Here is a 17093-nt window from a genome sequence, read left to right on the forward strand (position 1 = left end):
ACTAGGATGGTAGAAGGTGGGGATTGAACCAGTAACCCTCAGATTGCTGGCACAGCCACTCTACCAACTTCGCCACGCCGTTTGGCGGAGATCAAAACTCACCCAACTCATCGTGTAAATACAAACTTCTCCCTGTTGGCATATTACAGGTACGGCAACAGCTGACTGATTTGCTGGTGTGTAATTTCTTGTGAGTTTATGCACCGTCTTAGTTTTGTTTTTTGAACAAGGTGATGTTCATGCATGGTTGATTTTGTGCACCAGTAAAAAAAACATGGTAACACTTTACTATGGGGATCATAGTCACCATTAATTAGTTGATTATTAACATGCAAATTAGTAACATATTGGCTCTTAAATAGTCATTAAGTACTAATTAATGCCTTATTCGGCATGGCCTAAACCTCTAACCCAAACCGAATACCTCTAAATTAAGTCTTTGTTACTTATGCAGCTGAGATAAGCTCCAGCAACCCCCGTGATCCCAAAAGGGACAAGTGATACAAAATGGATGGATTACTTAGAATATGTTCCCCTATACTAAAGTGTTACTAAAAACATACAACTTTGTCTTGAATTTGAAAAAAAAAACATTTTATTTTTCACTAAAAGGTTCGGTGAATGTGCATATGAAACTGGTGGGGTTGGGTACCTCCAACAAGGTTAAGAACCACTGAACTAGACTATAAAACATGTTTTCAGTTAAGTACATAACTCCACACGTGTTCATTCATAATTTTGATGCCTGAATGTAGTCATGGAAATAAAGATAACACATTGAATGAGGAGAAGGTGTGTCCAAACTTTTGGCCTGTACTGAATGTTGCATGAAACAAAGACAACTTTGTGTAATAATAATGATTATTATTTGTAAGAAGGCTTCGCTACACATCTTTAAAAAACACCAACTATCTGTCAGTCAGTTACTGACATAAGAACTGTAAATTTAAGCATTTAGTTGTTTCTTCCTCATATGAGGTGAACTGTAACATCTAAAAAGTGCTACCTTGACAGGTCGTCGCTGACCAGACAACTTATTGTTATCGGCGCTGCTCCGGCGGGGGGGTCCGCGGCGCCTGGCAACGGTCTCGGCCGGAGGCGGCAAGGGCGCCACGCCGCCGTTTCTCACTCTGCTGGACTTGTAGTGTTGGCTGCAGCTCACGTTGTACCTGTTTGTTAGAGAGACATTTTTTTAGTCTCAGGATGTAATCACAACCTAACGCTTTAAAAACATCAAGAGAACAAAGGAATCAGGTTTGTCAAGGAGGTGGCCTATTTGTGACGTAGCTCCAAGTGGTGTGCAAACACGAGACTGTTGACTTAAACACGTTTGGCATGTCCAACTCTTAATTATTTAGTCAAGGCGTGCCCTTTTTTGTCACCCCACGGAACTATAAGCGCTTGTTTGGGATGCAGTTTTTTTTGCCTATGTCAGCAAAATGCTGTCTCACTTGGTTTTCTTGAATGTATAAGGTAATGTCAATGTTGAGGTTCACTTTTGTTGGGAATTAGTGCTGTATGAATAAGACATCAAATTATTATTTAGCAGTGCTGTGGCTTGATAAATTGTATTAATATTTGAGAAATGTTAAAGCCACATCAAAGAAAACTGTTTGGAAAGAATTTTTTAATGAGATTAAACCAAAAAAATTTATACTCTGAAGCAGACCTCGGCAAATTAAGGCCTGGAGGCCAAATGTGGCCCGTTAAGCTTTTAATTTGGCCCGCCGGACGTTCCCAAATAATCGTTTTAGATCTTTAAGATGGAAAGTGTAGCTACCACTATGATGTGTAGTGATGTTGTTAAATGACCGTAAGTCTTGAACTATGCAAAGTATTTCAATGGTTGGAATCTACGCTTTTGCATGATATAATAGTTGCTATGGTCATCTAATTAGTTACTATGGTCATCTAATTAGTTACTATAGTCATCTAATTAGTTGCTATGGTCATCTAATTAGTTGTATGGTCATCTAATTAGTTGCTATGGTCATCTAATTAGTTGCTATGGTCATCTAATTAGTTGCTATGGTCATCTAATTAGTTGCTATGGTCATCTAATTAGTTACTATGGTCATCTAATTAGTTGCTATGGTCATATAATTAGTTGCTATGGTCATTTAATTAGTTACTCTGGTCATTTAATTAGTTACTATGGTCATCTAATTAGTTACTATGGTCATAGTTACTATGGTCATTTAGTTACTATGGTCATCTAATTAGTTACTATGGTCATCTAATTAGTTACTATGGTCATCTAATTAGTTACTATGGTCATCTAATTAGTTACTATAGTCATCTAATTAGTTACTATGGTCATCTAATTAGTTACTATGGTCATCTAATTAGTTACTGTAGTCATCTAATTAGTTACTGTAGTCATCTAATTAGTTACTATAGTCATCTAATTAGTTACTATAGTCATCTAATCAGTTACTGTAGTCATCTAATAAGTTACTATGATCATCTAATTAGTTACTATGGTCATCTAATTAGTTACTATGGTCATCTAATTAGTTACTATGGTCATCTAATTAGTTGCTATGGTCATCTAATTAGTTACTATGGTCATCTAATTAGTTACTATGGTCATCTAATTAGTTGCTATGGTCATCTAATTAGTTACTATGGTCATCTAATTAGTTACTATGATCATCTAATTAGTTACTATGGTCATCTAATTAGTTACTATGGTCATCTAATTAGTTACTATGGTCATCTAATTAGTTGCTATGGTCATCTAATTAGTTACTATGGTCATCTAATTAGTTACTATGGTCATCTAATTAGTTACTATGGTCATCTAATTAGTTGCTATGGTCATCTAATTAGTTACTATGGTCATCTAAGTCACAGCAGCCTAGACGAGGCACCAAGCAGTGTGGGTGGGGAGTGTTTCCACAGAGTGTTTCCAGAGCGGCCAGCCTGAAACGTGGGTGTCAGGGACAGACGCGGAAGGACATTTTTACAACAAAGTTCTAAAGCTTAGTGATGTATCAGATAGTAGGTGTTTCGTTGTTTTTTTTTTTGGTACCTGAGTCAAAACAATCTCCCAGGCCTCCCCTGGACACCTGAGTGACCATCGTGTGCAGTGTGTTTTCAGCGCCACATGATGGCAGCATAAAGAGCAGTCTAGACATTTCAATTGTTTGCTAAATGCTAAAACTAGAGTTGTCAAAAGGTGTCTTATTTAATTAAATCAGATTAATCATCATTTTGAGCCTATCCCAGCTGATGTCATCCAGGAACATTTAACAGTTTTCCTTAATACAGGTCCTTTATTTGCACAAAAATTAATTTAAAAAAAAAAGTGCAGTCAGGGTGTACTTCAGAGCGAAATTTGCCAGCAAGCACAACAGTCACCTCACTCATTTGATCTAAAAACTGACAATAGAGCCATTAGGGTAAAAGATAAAAATAAATTGCATAATTAATCTAAGTATGTTCATGATTTATGCGATACATTTTTGTTATTAATCGCACAACTCGTAAATTTGGACAGCCCTAATTAAAACATTTCCTTTTTTTCCCTACACCAACATTGTGGTTCCAAACTAACAGTATAAATAAGAACAGAACATTACTCCACATAACCTAAAGCTAAAAGAAACATTCAACAATCCCACTTCCTGTTCACATTCTTCTGCCAATAAGTCCTGGTTTGTTGGGATGCCTTTTTTTTTAACCCAAACCAGGTGGGATATGTACAAACCCATTATTTGCTATGGATCAGAGAAGTGTGAAAGAATAATAATCTATTGTATTTGTGCACATGACAACAGAGAAGAAGGGGATGAAAAGGTACCTTTTAGCACAAGTATTGGAGCAGAACCTCTTTGTGCCTTTGAACTGGCTGGCTGGAGCCAGGCTGGAACAGTACTCACATTTCATTACTGGGAGGAAAAGGGAAACAAATTGTTGAATATCAGGGAAATATTAAAGAAAGTGACTTTTTCTTTCAAGACTTACAGGGAGGTCCGTTTTCTGCGCGAGCACCCAGGGCAAAATCACGGTCTTTGAGGAGCCCGGCGACCTTTTCAGTCAAACAAGAACAAAACCTCACATTATTGTGCAAACTTAAACCCCGCACACCTGTGAGTAGGAATGTGTGATCAGGATTTGATGCTGCCGTTGCTAATAGCGATATGGTACCAATACCAATCACATGTAAAAACACACATTTTTCTAATTATTTATGGTAAATGCTAAAATTGAGCTCAAGCCATATTTACACTAGTTCCTTATTCTATTATTACATTCAATTGTTGGAGCAAAACAAAGTAAATAGTATATCATAGTTAAAAGCAAAATTTACTATCCATCCATATTTACTACTAATTTAAATATTTGTTTTTTTTCCTGTGTCCATTCTCTTAGTTTGTAAACATTAACATGTAACATGTTCAGCTCATCCTCCAGTGATAATGTTACGTAAGCCACCAAGAAATGCAGTTTATTTGCATGAATGAAAAGGATGATTATTAACTTAGTAGTAGTAACTACTAACTGCCTGTCAGCAGCAAAACCAAAAATAAAGTGTCGGTGTTTGTGATTGGCAATGAAAGACAATAATCGGCAATGTCTGATCATCACATCGCTACTTGTTAAATTTAAAATCAATGAGTAAACAATCAGGATACAAACCAATGACTGGAAGGAGGTTTCTTTTGTATTCAGAGGAACACAAACATTTTTAAATAATAAGCATGAGACAAACAGGTGATGAATTGCATCCTGCAGATTACAATGAGCAAACTCAGCACATTCCGAGCATAACATTTCATGTGGTGAGTAAATACTGCACGCACACACACACACACACACGACCATTTGGTATAAATTAATTTGAAGGACGACATTACTTTTATAAGACTATTGATTTTACAGAACAGCTTTTGGCTTTTTTTATCAAATCATTTAATTATCATTTTATCTTTTTGGTTAATACGGCGGACAAGACGGCAACTTAAATCAAATCTAGATGGTTGGTTTGCAAAGTAAAGGGATAGGAAGACTGCAGGACTGGCACAGCATCTTAAGTAAAATAAAGACAAATACATTTGCATAACTTTAATTATTTCAGAGGCCAAATAACTTTTTTTTTTTTTTTTTTAAACTTCCTACAGTGATAGTGTTAACAGTTCAGGGTAAATCCACAAAATATGGTCCAGAATAGGGGTGTGGGGAAAAAAATCGATTCGAATACGAATCGCGATTATCACGTTGTGCGATTCAGAATCGATTCTCATTTTGTTTTTAAATCTTTTTTTTTTTTAAATATTAATCCAACAAAACAATACACAGCAATACCATAACAATGCAATCCAATTCCAAAACCAAACCTGACCCAGCAACACTCAGAACTGCAATAAACAGAGCAATTGAAAGGAGACACAAACACCACACAGAACAAACCAAAAGTAGTGAAACAAAACTGAATATTATCAACAACAGTATCAATATTAGTTATAATTTCAGCATAGCAGTGATTAAAAATCCCTCATTGACATTATCATCAGACATTTATAAAAAATAAAAAATAAAAGAACAATAGTGTCACAGTGGCTTACACTTGCATGGCATCTCATAAGCTGGACAACACACTGTGTCCAATGTTTTCACAAAGATAAAATTAGTCATATTTTCGGTTCATTTAATAGTTAAAACTAATTTACATTATTGCAATCAGTTGATAAAACATTGTCAGCAGACTGGGGTAGATCCTGCTGAAATCCTATGTATTGAATGAATACAGAATCGTTTTGAATCGGAAAAATATCGTTTTTAAATCGAGAATCGCGTTGATTCGAAAAAAAAAATAATTTCGATTTATGATCGAATCGCGACCCCAAGAATCGATATTGAATCGAATCGTGGGACACCCAGAGATTCGCAGCCCTAGTCCAGAACATTATTATTTTTTATTTTTTTTAAAGTTGGGGAGAGCCCAACATGCTTTAACCTGTGATGGGAGGCTCACTGTGCCACATAAAAAAAAACGGTGATGGGCTCTTACCGGGAAAGGTTCGGCTCCCTCCTGGATGACGAAGCCCTCAATGAGGTGGGTGAGGACCTGAGGTTTAACCACTGCCTGAGGAAGCGGCGCTCGCTCTTTATCGCCATGACCGACCCTCGACAGGGGTGGAGGTAAGGACAGGGTGGGGGGCGATGAGATGGAGGCTGCGTGGAGAAGAGGGAATGGATTATGTGTTGATTGTAATATTTAAGATTGGAAGATGTGATGAGGGTACCTGAGTTTTTTGTTGGCGCAGGAGAAAGAGGAGGAGCTGAATCTTTAACTGGAGCAGAGTCGGTGGAATCTGTGGCCACCTCATTGGCTGCATCGCAGTCTGACTTCCTCTTCAGGGAGCCAATGGCAGACTTTGTCTGAGGGGAAAAATGGCAGTTTAGTTCATGATTGATTGACTGACTGATACTTTTATTAGTAGATTGCACAGTTCAGTACATATTCCGTACAATTGACCACTAAATGGTAACACCTGAATAAGTATTTCAACTTGTTTAAGTCGGGGTCCACGTTAATCAATTCATGGTACAAATATAAACTATCGGCATATAATACAGTCATCAGACAGGTTAATCATCATAGTATGTACATTGAATTATTTACATTATTTACAATCCGCTTTGGTTGATATCAGTACTTCAGTCATCAACAATTGCGTCAACAGAGAAATGGACATTGAAACAGTGTAGGTCTTACTTAGTAGGATATGTACAGCAAGCAGAGAACATAGTGAGTTCAGATAGCATAAGAGCAAGTAAGTACATTTGATTATTTACATTAGGTTGTTTATAATCTGGGGAGATGGGATGTAAATGGAGGAGGATATTAGTAAGGGGTTGAAGTTGCCTGGAGGTGTTGTTTTAGAGCGCTTTTGAAGGAATAACATGCTGATGCTCAACGCAACTAATTGATCTTACCACGGTTGCAGCACTGTTGTGTGAGGGGACATTAACGTTGCCCTCATGGGATGCCACATTCCGGGTCTGCGCCAAAGCCACAGCCTGCACGTTACCCGCTATGCACTGCCTGGCCCCCACCAGCTGCACAGGAATATGAGGGGGCTGGTGGGCCATGTGGCTGTTACTGGGCGGCGCCGGCAGAATAGGCAGCGGCTGTCGAGGGCACACCTGCACGGGTAAGCGGTGTCCGTGAGCAGTCTTGGGCTGGATGGGCACGGGCCCCTTGTCGGCCGCGGCGCTGGCCTGCTGCAAGGGCTGCACAACAAGAGTCTGCGTGTTGATGTTGGCTTTTGTGCTGATGGAGCCGATGGAGTAGCCCTGAGTGGAGGTAGGCACGTTGGAGGTGGGCACCAGGATGACGGGGGCTGCGGAAGGTGACAGGAGGAGCTGGGAGAGTGGGAGCGCCGTGGAGGAGGAGACGGAGGAGGCCATAGTGACAGCCGTAGAAGCAACAGTCATGGCGGCCTGGTTGGTGGCTTTTACAGCCATGGTGTTCACAGATGTTTTGGCCGTCTGCTGCTGTAGTGGGAAGCTGCCGGCCTCTTTTCTTTCAGGGAGCTCTGACTTGATGGCGACCGCTCTGGGAGTGGACACACAGTGTAAGGCCAGATTCTGCACCTGGGAGAAAGAAGCCTTTCAGTTATGGCTATTGACACGCAGCGGTTAGCATGTGATGCCAAGCTCACCTGATCACTGTCTGACTGAGCACCGGTTGAGGTAGGAGCGGCTTCAGCCTGCTGCTGCTGGGCCACGGTTGCCACGGTAGCTGTTGCCGTACCGCCCGGCATGAAGATGAGCTGAGAGGCCAGCGGAGCTCTGAGAGAACGATTGACCTAAGGGGTACATGATCAACAATGCAGTAAACAACTTCCTCCTGTTTGACTGCTCGCTATTTTTTTTTTTTTAAGTACCAATGATTGTCACACACTAGTGGTGTAACGGTACGTGTATTTGTATTCAACCGTTTCGGCACGGTGGTTTCGGTTCGGTTCGGAGGTGAACCGGACGTCACGGAGATGTTAAGTAGCACACCGCACGTTGTGTAAACAATACACACCGAGGCACCATGAATTGATATACGTGGACCCCGACTTAAAACAAGTTGAACAACTTATTGGGGTGTTACCATTTATTGGTCAATTGTACGGAATATGTACTGTACTGTGCAATCTACTAATAAACGTTTCAATCAATCAAAAAAAAAAAACACACGGCATGCTAGCAGCGATCAAGGTATATGATAGACTGACCACACCTCTTTTTACGGGATATGTCCTCTTTGCTGAGCTGTCCAGGTGGAGTTTCTTAAATGCCTCAAATGTTCGGTATTAATGGTTGTGTGTATTTTCAATGTACGTTCAGGGTTAAGAAGGGGTTAAAAACAAACAAAGTGGCGCACGGCAGCAACATTCGTGAGGGGAGGGAGAGACAGAGAGAGTGAGAGAGTTATAATAAACACGCAAGCGTCGCCAGGCTCTGCTTTTTAACCGCAGATTTGACAGATTTTATTTTTTGTTATCTTAGCAGGGGTGTCAAAACTGTGCCCCGGAGGCCATTTGCGGCCCACAGCTGTTTAAAAGGCCCACGACACATTCTAAAAATACTATGAAAATAAACAAAAACAAACAAAAGTGAAATAAAAAGCTTAAAAGGCTAAATGTAATTTAGAAAAAGTTGCAACGTTGACTAATAAAACAAAGCCGTTTTTTTTCTTTCAAACTATCATTGCTCAAAACATAATATTGAATCAAAATCAATGTTATTATGAATTATTGACCTATCCAAGTTTCCGATTACTTCACATCAAATATTCCACTAAGAAAAATGTTTTTGGTGGAAGATTTAGAAAAAATTTGTTAAATAAATAATCAAAACATGCATATTTTGTTGTTTTCTTACTGTACCGAAAATTAACCGAACCGTGACCTCTGAACCGAGCTACATACCGAACCGAAATTTTTGTGTACCGTTACACCCCTATCACACACACAGTAGGTGTGGTGAAATTTGTCCTCTGCATTCGACCCATCCCCTTGATCACCCCCTTGGAAGTGAGGGGAGCAGTGGGCAGCAGCGATGCCGCGCCCAGAAATCATTTATGGTGATTTAACCCCCACAGAGGGCGCTTACTTCCTAAAGTATTTTAAGCATTATACCCGACCACTAACGACCTTTAGCACGTACTGACCTGTGTGTTGCTCGCTAATGATAATCTGAATGGCAAACATTAGAAGATATATTCAATGATAGCAATCATGACAACAACATGACTGCAAATAGTTATTTGCCGCTTCTTGCTGTTTTTGCGTATGTGCATGTGGTCCCTGTGTGTATGAGACAGAACTAAGTGGCAAGCATGAACGCCCCAAAAAAAAATAAGGATATTTGTCTCAAAAAAAAAGTGATTTACCTAGTTATGAAGAAAACTGTTGTATTAACAGTACACCGATTGTAATGTGTGAAATGTGTATATACAGAGTACAGGGAGTGAACATATGTGTTAGTAATTGATATGAAGTGGATAATGGTAAATGGGTTGTACTTGTATAGCGCTTTCCTACCCCTTTTTAAAAGGAGCCCAAAGCGCTTTGACAGTATTTCCACATTCACACACACATTCACACACTGACGGCGGGTAGGATTAAATAAGCACTGCTTCTTCCTACTTCTTTTTGGACACGTAAGAAAAATGTAAAAATGTGATGGATGGTTTTGAAACTATATGTTAGAATAAACCAATCTGAATCTGAAAGATTGCAAAATCTGAGCGAACGCCTCCGTGTGTCGCCAAAGTATCCACAGCCTGCACAAATGTAAGTCAGCTATGAAGTTGGTGTGAGGCAGCGCATGTTTCCACATTCAGTTCACTCTTGAAACATCTCAACTTTGCCGTGAAAAAGGGCTTACACCAGCTATGTGCATACACCTGATTATTACAAGAGATACCTATTCTATACAAAAAGGTCCTCTTTCAACTCACCCTAAGATACATCTGTCCTTGTCCTGTCGAGTTCCCTCCCAACAACACTGACTGGTTTAAAGCCGTGGTCGTGGCGGAAGTGGCCGGCCCATGAGGACGAGGGGTTGCTGCTGTTCCCCCTGCCGACGTTGTGCTGAGATTGACCTGGAAGAGAAAGAAACAAAATAATCTAATATTTTAATCCAAACTACAAGCAGTGCTAGTGATTTGAACCGAAACAAAACCATGAACGCGTACAGTGGTGGACGCCTGTGCAATGCTGCTACTCGGAGTGTTAGACTGGCGACTAGCTGCAAGTGTAGCCTGAAACAAGAAGAATATGATGATTCTGCTTAGCATGTTCCTTTGGGTACTCCTGATACAACTTTTTAACTTTACTTACAGTATATTAGAGTCTTAAGTGTTTTATACCGACCGATATTGTCTCATACAATATCATCACAAATCATGTATACTTGCTACTACTTTGTAGTGTGGAATGTTAGAAAATGTTTGATCAAGTGAAGTGACTCAAACAGAGAACAATAGTTGATATGATAAACACTAACTTACTTATTATTAACAGTCTGGAATTGACTTGTGCTGTCTTTAAGTTGAAGTGGCATTATATTTTTTTGACAACACGATGTGGCCACCATAATTCATTAAGTTACGCTCATGATGTGGACACATTTGAATACGTTTTTTGCTTTGGACTAAACTTTAAGTAATTATTTGATACTTGGTTATGCTGACCATTTTTTAGACTGCAATTTTGTTCAATTAAGGAAACTCATTATGAGTTTCTAGCTTGTGTGCTTAGCTGTTGCGTAGCTGATAGCTGTAGTAGCCGATAGCCTACCACAGGGCTATCAACTGGCAGCCTGGAGGCCAAATCTGGCCTGGGAATGAAATCACAGAGTTCAGTTCAAAACTTGAGAGGTAAACATTTTTGCTGCAGATTTAAAAAAGTAAACAATGAAGTGCTCTCCTTGTATAAAAGAACTTGGACCACTAAACATATTGGCAGATCCTCGCAGTGACATTTTAACCTTGCTAGCGAACTTAGAACACTGGGGTGCAAACTTGTGATTTACATAACCGAGGCGTTCCTCAAAGCACATCTTTAAAGTACCAGTAGAATGGACAACAAGTTGACTAAATGCATGATTGTTTCACTGTATCCATTAAACAATATCCAATTGTATGTCCAATCCACAAAGTAGGTGAAAATACCATCTAAACATCACAAAATGCCACAAATTCAGACGGGCATTTTGAATATTCCGCACTGAATATCTTCGGCAATTTCAGTAGATTTGGGGTGTGATGACGTCATGATGGGAATGCTTCTGCACACTTACCATTTCAGCAAATAAGTCATACTGGAAATGTGCAAAAATTACAACAAGATATGCCGTCTATCATTCACAATCCAGGTTTAAGACATGAACACACGTTTTTCTTTCTATGCATTCTAAGAGGCAAATAAATAAAAGGCAGCTAACAATTGAGTCAATGGGGGCTCTCTATTCCACCCACAAGGCCCTCTCAATAACCATCCCAAACCTGCCAACAATACTATATTTATATATCGTGACTAGAGGTGGCGGAAATAATAGATTTTTATATTAATCCCAATTCTGACATGGACGATTATTAAAATCAAATAGTCAGTGTCAATAATCTACATATTTATTGTAAATAATAAAATGCAGACAGTTCTAAAATTTGTCTGAATGCGGCAACCAGCTTCTTCACTATAGGCACTTATGTTCCAGTTTTGTACACATTTAACAAAATATATGTGATGGGAATTAAACCGTCTCTTGTTATCTTGTTACAAATACATTTGTTTTTAAATGTTCCAAGTGAGACACACTTATTTAGTGAAACAAAAATAATCAATATACATAAAATAAAAATGCATCAATTGTGTGAATGCGAGTGTGAATGTTGTCTATCTGTATTGGCCCTGCAATGAGGTGGCGACTTGTCCAGGGTGTACACTGCCTTCCGCCCGATTGTAGCTGTGACAGGCTCCAGCACCCCCGCGACCCCGAAAGGGATAAGCGGTACAAAATGGATGGATGAATTTTAATTGAATTGTAGCTCCTGAATCTAATCAGAACCGAATCGTGAGGTGCCCAGAGAGTCTCAAATCTAATTGTGACCTAAATATTAGCGATGTTGTTATCATAAGCGCTAACGCAGACAAATTATGTTTAGCGGCACATTGATAAGAAAGAGATTACTCGCTCATGCTGCAGCATTGAGCTGGCCGAAGTCCTGCTGCTACATCGTGTCTTGGCTTGTCAAAGTTATTTTACATTATAAATCATGCCTCATCTGTTTATTAGGAGGATTTAGTCATTACATTTGTTCATCTGTGACATTAAATGTAGAGATGGAGACAAAGAAGACAATAGAATACGGTGTCTGCAGGCAGCAACTTTTCCTTTTAACCCTTTGTGTGTATTACAAATAATTATTCATCTAAACGGGAACATCCTATCACTCGTCATCGCAGTGAGAGCAGACATTGTACAGTTAGCAATTGTTTATGTTCTCAGTTTGTATTACTTGCTTAGCACTTAGCAATACTGCTACATTAAAGATGCTACAGTGTTTCACTAAAGCGAGATCTGTTTATCACACAGCTTCTAAAACTTGTAGCTCACCCTCCTTATATTAAGGCTAAAATAATATACGGTTTTGGAACATAATTTTTCCCCAACATAATCATTGTCGGCGCTCCCAAACAGATGATTCCTGATTAGACATTGTTGTTGGTCGGGAAGGGGATCTGTGGCTCCCACCTCTACGTCACAGATCACGTGACTGTCTTGCTCATTATCTCTCAAAATGGCTCGGGAATCTCTGAGATTTATACTATTTTTGATCATTTTTATTTACACGCAAACTTTGTCTTCCACTGACATTGAGTCTACTCGTTTTTTCCCATTGTACTGGTACTTTAGGCCGTATTTTTAAAGGAAGTTACTTAGGTGTTGCTGGAGCTTGTTTATTTCAGATGCAGCCAGTAGTCATTTTTTCAACTTCTAGTAGTGGTTCCATTTTTAAAGTCCTCTTTTTTTCATCATTCTGGCTGGTCAAGTACAGTAATTACCTGCGAGTTTGAATTCATTAAATTTGAGGGAGACTCACATCATTTCAGCAGATTATTAAAAACACTACAGTGCTGTCATACAGATCATCTTTGACTTGCTTTTTTGCAGATGAGCAGAATGCTGCTGTTACTCTGACAAAATAAATACACCAAAATAAAATGTTTACTGCTGAGGATGCTGCATGGTTCTCTGGAATGTACAAAATAAGACTTAACGGTTAATGTCCCGTCCAGGTCCTTTCTGGAAATGCTCCCCAAACAATTAGGATGACTATCCCTGGCCTACTATGTATACTTTGTGTAAATGACATTACTAAAATACAAGAAAAGACCAACCTTGTGTGCTTATTTGAGGACAATTAGGTGTTAACTAGTTGTCCAAGTAAACATGCTGCTTGACCACTTGTATCAGAGATATAAGATGCAAGCTGATATGACATCAATATTGGATTGGGACACTCCTAATATTAATGCAATACCATTTTCCTTTACTGAACCTACTTGTTGCACGGCAGCCAGGTTATGGAGCTGAGCACTGTTGATCTGCTGCTGCAGCATGAGTTGCTGGAAGTACTGAGCTGCATTTGGCTGTCTCTGCAGGGCTTGAAGAGCCTAAACAAGATCACGGTTAAGATTAATAATTAAAATGGTCTCCTATTGTCCATCAGAGAAGGAGGTCAAGTTCTTACCTGCACAGCTTGCCGCTCATACAAAGACATGTGGGCTATCTGAGGTGCTCGGGAGTTTCTGCTTGGTGGAGGATTTCCATTGTTGTTCGCGTTTGCGGTGGCACCTGCGTTTTGCTCCTCCTTTGCATCCATGACAACTATGAGAATGCAAGAAAGTAGCAGGCTCAGAACACTAGCAATATATTCTGCATGAATAATCCATGTTAGGTGTGATTTAAAAGAATGCAAGACACCATGATGGAGAACCATATGGGTTGCTGATGCTGTACAAACCAACAAGAATATAACTTTCTCTGCTGCAGGGTTATCTATCAGTGTTTGTGAATCACAGCAAAGACATTAAAAGGTGATGCATGCATTTCCTTGAGTTTGAGTTTATTTGGAACATGCAAGCAGACAACATGATGCATCACAATTTCCAGTTCCTCTATTCAACATGTTCGAAAAGGAGTAGGAAGAAACAAAGCTTATTTAATCCTACCCCTTTTCCTTTACATAGCAGTTGCAGGAACTTTCGTTCACTTCCTTTTCTCAATTTATTCACAATATACTCCATAGGTAACAATAAAAAATAAATAAATAATAATTGGTGAGGTAAGTCATTTTTCATATGGTAAAATGAGTGATATTATCTTGAAAATGAATGGATGGATGAAATAAATTCATAATGCTTATCAAAGTTCTTCTTTGTACTTTGTAAACACTTTAAGTTTGAAGAGTTTCTTGAAGTGGATCATATTAGTACATTGTTTGATTTCTTTGCTTATTCCATTCCATAATTTAAATTCACATACAGATATACTGAAGGTCTTAAGTGTTGCACATGCGTACAAATGTTTTAAATTAAAATTTTCTCTAAGATTCTATTTCCTTCTCTTTTGCTGAGAAGAATTGTTGTATATTCTTTGGGAGCAGGTTATAGTTTGCTTTGTGTATAACTTTAGCTGTTTGCAAATTCACTATGTCGTGGAATTTCATTATTTTCAATTCAATGTGAAGTGAAGTGATTTATATTTATATAGCTCTTTTCTCTAGTGACTCAAAGCGCTTTACATAGTGAAACCCAATATCTAAGTTACATTTAAACCAGTGTGGGTGGCACTGGGAGCAGGTGGGCAAAGTGTCTTGCCCAAGGACACAACGGCAGTAACTAGGATGGCGGAAGGGGGAATCGAACCTGCAACCCTCAAGTTGCTGGCACGGCCGCTCTACCAACAGAGCTATGCCGCCCAATGAATGAAGGGTTTGTATGTTCTCTATATCCAACATGATGTACCATTCTAACTGATCTTTTTTGTAGCACCGTTAATGAATGAAGTGTACTTTTGTAGTTATTTCCCCATATTTCTACACAATAACTCAGATATGGTAACCCTAGCGAGCAGTAGAGAATATGGAGTGATTTTTGGTCTAAAGCATGTTTTGCTTTGGTCTACAACAGACCTGGGCAAATTAAGGCCCGGAGGCCACATGCGGCCCGTTAAGCTTTTCAATCTGGCCCGCCGGACATTCCTAAATATTTTTTTTTAGATCTTTAAGATGGAAAGTGTAGCTGCGATTATGATGAGCACTGATGTTTCCTAATGCCCCTAAGTCTTCAACTGTACAAAGTATTTCAATGGTGGAAATCTGCGCTTTTGGATGATATACCAGTTACTATGGTCATCTAATTAGTTACTATGGTCATTAATTAGATACTATGGTCATCTAATTAGTTACTATGGTCATCTAATTAGTTACTATGGTCATTAATTAGTTACTATGGTCATCTAATTAGTTACTATGGTCATTAATTAGTTACTATGATCATCTAATTAGTTACTATGGTCATCTAATTAGTTACTATGGTCATTAATTAGTTACTATGGTCATCTAATTAGTTACTATGGTCATCTACGTTACAACAGGTCAGACAAGCCACCAAGCAGTGTGGGTAGGAAACGTTTCCAGACACGGAAGGAGATTTTCACAACAAAGTTCTGAAGCTTAGTAATATATCAGATAAATCAGATTGTAGGTGGGTTTATTTTGTACCCTTCACGTTCATATTTCGTAGTTTGTTGCGTTTCACTTGATTGTAAAATATGTAGATCGAAACGGGGTGTGACGTTCATATTTTGTCAATATACAGTGTTTTATCATTCATAGAAAAATTTAAAATTCCATTACGTTTTTAAGGCGATCTGTCATGTTTTTAGCATTCAATCAGACATTATTGTGGAGGTTTTGTATTAGTGTTCCTAAAAATAGATATACCAGGCCCCAGACACATTTTTTTCTCTAAATGTGGCCCACGAATCAAAATAATTGTCCAGGCCTGGTCTAGGACATGTTTTGCTTTATTCTAGAACAGTGGTTCTCAAATAGGGGTACGCGTACCCCTGGGAGTACTTGAAGGTATGCCAAGGGGTACGTGAGATTTTTTTTAAATATTCTAAAAATAGCAACAATTCAAAAATCCTTTATAAATATATTTATTGAATAATACCTCAACAAAATATGGATGTAAGTTCATAAACTGTGAAAAGAAATGCAACAATGCAATATTCAGTGTTGACAGCTAGATTTTTTGTGGACATGTTCCATAAATATTGATGTTAAAGATTTATTTTTTGTGAAGAAATGTTTAGAATTAAGTTGATGAATCCAGATGGATCTTTATTTCAATCCCCAAAGAGGGCACTTTAAGTTGATGATTACTTCTATGTGTAGAAATCTTTATCTATAATTGACTCACTTCTTTATTTTTACTGCGATGACGTAGCGACTTGTCCAGTGTGTACTCCGCCTTCCACACGATTGTAGCTGAGATAGGTACCAGCGCCCCAAAAGGAATAAGCGGTAGAAAAATGGATGGATGGGTTTATTTTTCAACAAGTTTTTACTTATTTTAAAAAAAATTTTTTTCAAAATAGTTCAAGAAAGACCACAACAAATGAGCAATATTTTGCACTGTTATACATTTTAATAAATCAGAAACTGATGACAAAGTGCTGTATTTTATACTTCTTTACCTCTTTTTTTTCAACCAAAAATGTTTTGCTCTGATTAGGGGGTACTTGAATTAAAACAATGTTCACTGAAAAAAGGTTGAGAACCACTGTTCTAGAACATCCATTCATCCATTTTCTACCGCTTATTCGCTTCGGGGGCGCTGGTGCCTATCTCAGCTACAATAGGGTTGAAGGCGGACTACACCCTGGACAAGTCGCCACCTAATCACAGGGCCAACACAGATAGACAGACAACATTCACACTCACATTCACACACTAGGGCCAATTTAGTGTTGCCAATCAACCCATGTTCTGCTTTATTCTAGAACAAGGT

At 38.7% G+C, this 17093-nt stretch overlaps 1 protein-coding gene across 2 annotated transcripts in view; it reads right to left on the reverse strand.

The window, feature by feature from the left end:
• Nucleotides 1–17093, reverse strand: part of phc1 (polyhomeotic homolog 1) — a 19472-nt gene that overhangs the window by 1822 nt on the left and 557 nt on the right. Inside the window, exons 2-12 of one of the 2 annotated variants that reach the window (XM_061914940.1) lie at nt 13766–13902; nt 13578–13688; nt 10205–10270; nt 9968–10111; nt 7674–7820; nt 6946–7605; nt 6252–6387; nt 6017–6180; nt 3970–4033; nt 3802–3893; nt 1007–1165 (exon numbers count right to left, since the gene is read on the reverse strand). In XM_061914940.1, the coding sequence (XP_061770924.1) occupies nt 1007–1165; nt 3802–3893; nt 3970–4033; nt 6017–6180; nt 6252–6387; nt 6946–7605; nt 7674–7820; nt 9968–10111; nt 10205–10270; nt 13578–13688; nt 13766–13897 (1875 nt within the window). In that variant the 5' untranslated portion in view covers nt 13898–13902. The remainder of the gene's footprint in view (nt 1–1006; nt 1166–3801; nt 3894–3969; nt 4034–6016; nt 6181–6251; nt 6388–6945; nt 7606–7673; nt 7821–9967; nt 10112–10204; nt 10271–13577; nt 13689–13765; nt 13903–17093) is intronic. The other variant, XM_061914941.1, reaches the window with a different exon arrangement.

The sequence above is a fragment of the Nerophis ophidion genome, linkage group LG11, assembly GCF_033978795.1.
Source record: "Nerophis ophidion isolate RoL-2023_Sa linkage group LG11, RoL_Noph_v1.0, whole genome shotgun sequence".
Classification (NCBI taxonomy): domain Eukaryota; kingdom Metazoa; phylum Chordata; class Actinopteri; order Syngnathiformes; family Syngnathidae; genus Nerophis; species Nerophis ophidion.